General features: G+C 33.5%; 1 protein-coding gene across 1 annotated transcript; it reads right to left on the minus strand.

The window, feature by feature from the left end:
* Positions 1-3,770: 3,770 nt before the first annotated feature.
* Positions 3,771-4,605, minus strand: LOC114163680 (UDP-glucose flavonoid 3-O-glucosyltransferase 7-like). Its single transcript, XM_028047974.1, has 2 exons — positions 4,545-4,605; positions 3,771-4,417 (listed from the first exon to the last, which is right to left on the minus strand). Exons 1-2 carry the CDS (start codon positions 4,603-4,605, stop codon positions 3,771-3,773), a joined length of 708 nt encoding a protein of 235 aa, XP_027903775.1.
* Positions 4,606-6,005: the final 1,400 nt, after the last annotated feature.

The following is a 6,005-nucleotide window of genomic DNA, read 5'->3' on the forward strand; positions in this document are numbered from 1 at the left end:
GTCAATTTTAAGCGTGAATTCCCACTTATTATCATATCCAAAAAAACAATTATTGTGTTTAATGTCACGCCCATCTGCAAATGCATTATAATCCTCACTTCCATTCTTCAACTAAAAAAGTTTCAGTCATCTCACACACGACAACACACACCTATATAATTCTACTACTTATCAAAATCTCAGTAAAAATGAAAAAGTACACATATTTAAAGTAATAACTCATAAATTTATTAGGATTAAATATGTTTTTTTTCCTTCAAGTTTAAGTAAATTTTGAAACTAGTCTTTCTTTAAAAATTTTGACCAATTTAGTCATTCATCTTTAGAAATGCGTGAATTTAGTCCTTTTAACCAAATTTTGTTAAGTTTATCTGACGTTTCAAGTGCATTTCATGATAATATTTGAATTTTTTACACCATTTGACACGTTTTCGCTTCAATGTTAACTCAAATTGTATTACACTTAGGCGGACTAACAAAACCGCACGGCCAAGCCAGCCTACACATAATCCCGCAAATTGTCAAGTGAGTAACCAGACAGGCGAAAGTACATAGCAGCCTAGGCCGCCTACTTCAGAAAACAAGACGACATCGATTGACCACTCCAGACTTAGAATATTACAGTCAATGTCCCTGGTACCAACAAACATTAACTAAGGGTCTGGGCCAGGCCCAAGCCCATCTAGGGCCCAAGCAATGGCCCAGCCCACAAGAGAGACAGACATAATTAATAACTCTATAAATACACGTGGACCCCAGTAATTAAAGGTACGTTTTCATTAATCCCTTAAGCAAGAGATATGACTTTCTGAGAATCTTTTCGCTGACTTATCGTCGGAGCCCTCTCCGCATGTAACTAAACTGTGTACATCGACAGATGACATATGCAGAGAGGAGGAGCCAACTCGAGAGATTGATGATAGGATTGATATAAGGTGATATTTGTGTCCTTAACATCTCTTATTTGTTTCTGCAGGAACACAAATATTATCATAAGATGTGTTTAAAATATCAAATAAGCTTAACAAAATTCGGTGAGAATGACTAAATCCACGCATTTCTAAAAATGAAGAACTAAATTGGTATAAAGTTTCGAAGAAGGACTAATTCCAAAATTTACTGAAACTTGAAGGATGAAAAACATATTTAACCCAATTTATTATTTTAAGATTTTAGATTAAAGTAATGTTAATCTCTTGAGTGTGGATTGAATTTATGTCTTATTAATATTAATTTTTTTCGTAAAAATTATGATCGACTTAATCTCTATATAAAAAATCGGACAAGTATGTCCCACAACAATGTAAGAGAAAGTTGTAGTTCATGTCTTGTTGGTATTTATTTCATCGATGATCTTCACTCAAATGATCTATCACGTCAAAGGTTTTATTTTTACCTATAATATAAAGGTAGTTAACGCGTGTATCTGATATCGCATCATAATTTGTGTCTGGGTGACAAGGTGAAAATTGGAACCCACGCATGTGTGGCTTGTCTCGCAGTGTTATTTGATATGCTTGGCTTTCATAAACATTTTGATCCCTGTTTGCATCCCAACAACTCCAAACACTGCCAAACCTCTAACCACTAGTCTTTGGATGCTAGTGTTTATCGTTGCCAAACCAATGTTGAGTAAGCTTTAATTGAAGCAGTTAATATTAGAAAACTCTTTTTACTTCTCAAATTTATATATTTCTTTTATTATTAATTACCTTCTAGGAAAATAAATATTTATTTTCATCATGCATGATGTTTTAACTTCCTTGGTTGAGGTGTGCTATCTTTTTTGTGACCCTGTTCTTAACTTTCTTTCTGGTTTCTATCCACATCTTGATCATGTTATATGGAACCATCTTTTTCTTTTTTGAAGTGGCTTTCATTGTTGGCACTTAAGGAATAGGGACCAGCCATTTGACATTAGTTTGATTAGATGTGTGGTCAAAAGCAAACACCAACTCTAGAATCACCACATTCAATGATCCCTTTCTGTGAGGCCACACCAAAAATAATTAAAACATTCTGTGAGAACTACGTCACAGTTCTTGACTTCAAAAGTTCATCGTCCCAAAATGTGAACTTCTGCTTATCCCCACCATTCATCCTTCTTTTTTCTCAAACTATGCTCATCTAAAAAAAATAAAATTCTTAAAATTTAGTTGTCAAAATATCATTATTCATTTTTATTATACAACCAAATTTTCTGTGTTTCTCATTCTCCTCTTATACTCATAGTCATAGTCTTAAGCATGTAAAATACATTTATTCTACATTTTATTGGAAGAGGACGACCTTTGATTCAAACACTTTCATTAAAAAAAAATTAACAACTGTTAATAAAAAAAATTATGTACCATAATTTAAGCTATAATTTTAATCTAACTTAATTTATATTTTTCTTTCAAATGATATCAAACAAATGGACTTCTAGAAAAAGGACATTTCAGAAAATTTTAGTTTTAAGAATTTTTTTAACTTTTTTTTATCTCTTCCTAAGAATACACTATCTCGTATAAACTTTAATTTAAAAAAAAAAAAAAACTTAAATTTTAGGAAGTATAAATTTATTAAATAGTTTCCGCTTTAGATTATGAAGAAGGCTTTTAGAACCTAGAAAAATCCGACTGAACAGTCCTAAGCTAAGGTGAAGACTCGGATTTGAAAGGCAAAATATAGCAGTGCATGTGGATGAGGTTGCTATCTACTTTTATTCACGTTGTGCCCATTCACTCTTCATCATCATAGATAACTTTATGCGCAAAACCAAGGACGATATGGGAGGCCCACAATGAGTTGGGCCCATTGCCTTTATACCTAGGCCCATTCGGTTCGTTTCCGTTACATCAGGTAAACTTTTGACTTGATTACACATATAACGTTATTCTTATTTTTATAATTAATGTGAAATTTATAACAAAAAACATGTTTCAAAAAGTTATTATATTTTTCTATTATCATTTCAATTAAATATTTTTATTTTTTTAACCCAAATTCTCAAAATTTTCAATTTTACTAATAAATTGTATAAAAATATTTATTAGCTATACTTAATATTTATTAAAATTATTTATACTAAAATATTAATTATAATTACAAATTAATATTAACAATATTATTATAGTTTTTCATAATTATTATGATTAACATATTGTTTTAAAAAAATTATAATAATAATATATTATTACAATAGATTGTATTATTATAGTTAGTTACAATAATTATAATTGCTATTAAAAAGATATTATCAATATTTACTATTAACTTTTCACGTAGGTTAAATCATTCTTAAATAGAAAAAGTTATATTTTAACTATTAATTATAATTTTTTATCTAGTAATAACACTAGTGCAATTTCATGTTTAGACAGCGTCTTATATGCCTCGGTTCTCCCGCAAACGAGGCAGATAGAGACGCGGTGACATTTTTGTGATTTTAAACAACTTTTATGCCTCGGTTTACAAAAGAACCGAGGCCTATGAGTGTTTATGCCTCGGTTATAATTTCAACCGAGGCAGTAATGCTGTCAAAAAATTCCAACCTTCCCGCTTTTTTGAAATTCAAAAATAATGACGCAGTTTTATGCCTCGGGTTCCACTCAACCGAGGCCTATTCAGGTTTATGCCTCGGTTTCGAATTAACCGAGGCAGTAAAGCCAATTAGGTTTAAAAACCCCAAATCGCAACACTGTTCCTGCGTCTTATTCATTCGAAAAAAAAGGGTAGCTGCTGGTTCAGAGAATCCAGGTCGCGCCACCACTGATTTTGCTCCTCCATCACGATGACTCCATGATTGTCCTCTTCATCTTTGAGAAGAGACTCCGTGAGCGCTGCGAAACCCTAATGTTGTGAAACCCAACGAGGGTTTCACCGGTAAAGTGAGAGGGTGAGGGAGACCGGGAATCTGGTACGGCGCGAAATCGAAGAGAAAGGCTTCGGGGGTGGGTTTTAATGGCCTGGATCATACACATGTCGAAGATGGGTATAGGGTTGAAGACGAGCCTCGGGATTTGAAAAGTCTTGGATAGGTCCTTGCTCCAGGTGAAGAGGATGTCGGGGATGAAGACATTGGGATGAGACTCTTTCAGGACAGCTTCGATCTGAGGCTGGATGAAGTGCGCTGCCATGTGGATTTTTGCGGCGGTGGTGCTCATGGTGGTTGAAACCAGATTTTCCACAGCTTCCGGTAGACCCACACGGGTGTTGGGGAATTTGATGAGGTGGACGCAGATGTGGTGGTCGAAGGCTATGTCGTCGTCGATGGTTTTCTGAAAGAGTTCGGCGTTGCCGGGAGTGGTGACGATTGTTACGTGCTGTTCACGTGAGGCGACCAAGCGTGAGAGCTGAACCAGTGAGATTTGATGGGGGCGTGCGGTGGCAGATTGGAGTTGTGGTGGTTTGAAGGGGAAAGGAGAAGAGGCTACTGGAAGAAAAAGTTTTATTTTTTTAATTAGGTTTACCCATTAGGCCTCGGTTATGAGAAAACCGAGGCAGTAAATATTAAATATGCCTCGGGTTTGTAACCGAGACATAAAGTACTACCTTTTTACCTCGGTCGTATATGCCTCGGTTGTGGACCCGAAGCCAAAAGCTGGAAATAACCGCTGTCATTTCCCTTCCCTGCACTAATGTAAACACTCAATCCATCCAAATCTTTACTGGAAAATTGTTGAAATGAAAATTGTTATAGGTACAGTATCAGTTATTCTATGACAGAGATTACAAGGTTAAATTTAGAATCATGACTATTATAAGTTATAATTTTTTATCTAACAGTGAACCTCAATTCAATACTAAAACACTTATTATTATTGTTATTGTTAATTTATTATAACTGATAAATAAATATTTTTTTAAATAATACTTTTGAAAATTTTTAATATTTTGACTTGTATATAATGCTAAGAAATAAATTAAAAATAAATAAATAAAAAGTAGAAGAGATAAAAAGACAAGAGAAGAGAAGACATAATTCAATAAGCATCGTCAAAGTTTATTATGTCAAATGATAGCATATTAATAGTTTTTACCTCAATATATAGCCCAATATGTTATTCACAACATAAATGAAAGTACCACGCTATTATTTGTATTATCTTTTATGTATGTATAGATAGATAATGACAAGAAAATATGTGTGAAATTTTTCGTGAATTTTACTAGTGACATTTTATTGACTGTAAATTTTCCCACATATTTTCTTTAATTTGTAGTTATCCCTATGAAGAAAATCTCATGAGTTCACGCAATCAATGTATATATATACCCCTGTAAAGTGCTGAAAAGAAGAAGACAATAACTAGTTGGTAAACTTAGAAACTGCTCTTTGGTCATTATGTTTGTCATTTGGCATAGCACACAAAGAACATATACATCAAATTAGGCAAAATCCAATTTGAGTTTAAGTGATAGGTGCCCTAATAATACTGTTGATGCATAATGATAGGTATGATGGAATAGTTTGTGGTCCATCATGTACTATTTACAAGATTTTGCATTTTAGATGCCTAATATTTTTCTCTCATTTCACCTTTCACGACACTAGCTACCTACCCAATCAAAATTCCAAGATAAAGCACCTTTTCCATTTTGCAAGCAAAGGGTTTCACAAAAGCTATTCCGAGATTATAGGATGAGATGAGATGATACATTCGCACCGTAATCACCTCATCATATATGCATGCAATTTCCATTTATGTCTTGTCCTTCTGGATCCTTAACAAAACCTCAAAGTAGGTGTCTTTTTTTTCATTAATAGATAAGAAATACTTGTGAAATATATCAAACAGGTAGGTTCTGATAGATAGCCATGGCTATGGATTGATTGCTTGTGATGTATAAACTGAATCTAACAGGTTTTAAATGAAAAAAGTAAACTTCACATTTTTCCCATCAATCTTTTCCTTTGAAAACGAAAACAGGAAAAGTTGGTTTGGAGTGGTTTATTTGTTTTAGTTCATTGTAGCTACGTAGATAGGGACACAAATGAAGTGTAGCATATGGGACGGTAG

Source organism: Vigna unguiculata, chromosome 9, assembly GCF_004118075.2.
Source record: "Vigna unguiculata cultivar IT97K-499-35 chromosome 9, ASM411807v1, whole genome shotgun sequence".
Lineage (NCBI taxonomy): Eukaryota > Viridiplantae > Streptophyta > Magnoliopsida > Fabales > Fabaceae > Vigna > Vigna unguiculata.

Coding starts and splice junctions, on each gene's coding strand:
- LOC114163680 (XM_028047974.1), bottom strand. CDS start 4,605: ATGACAGCGGTTATTTCCAGCTTTTGGCTTCGGGTCCACAACCGAGGC. Junction 4,418..4,544: donor CCGAGGCATATACGACCGAG/GTAAAAAGGTAG, acceptor TTTTTCTTCCAG/TAGCCTCTTCTCCTTTCCCC.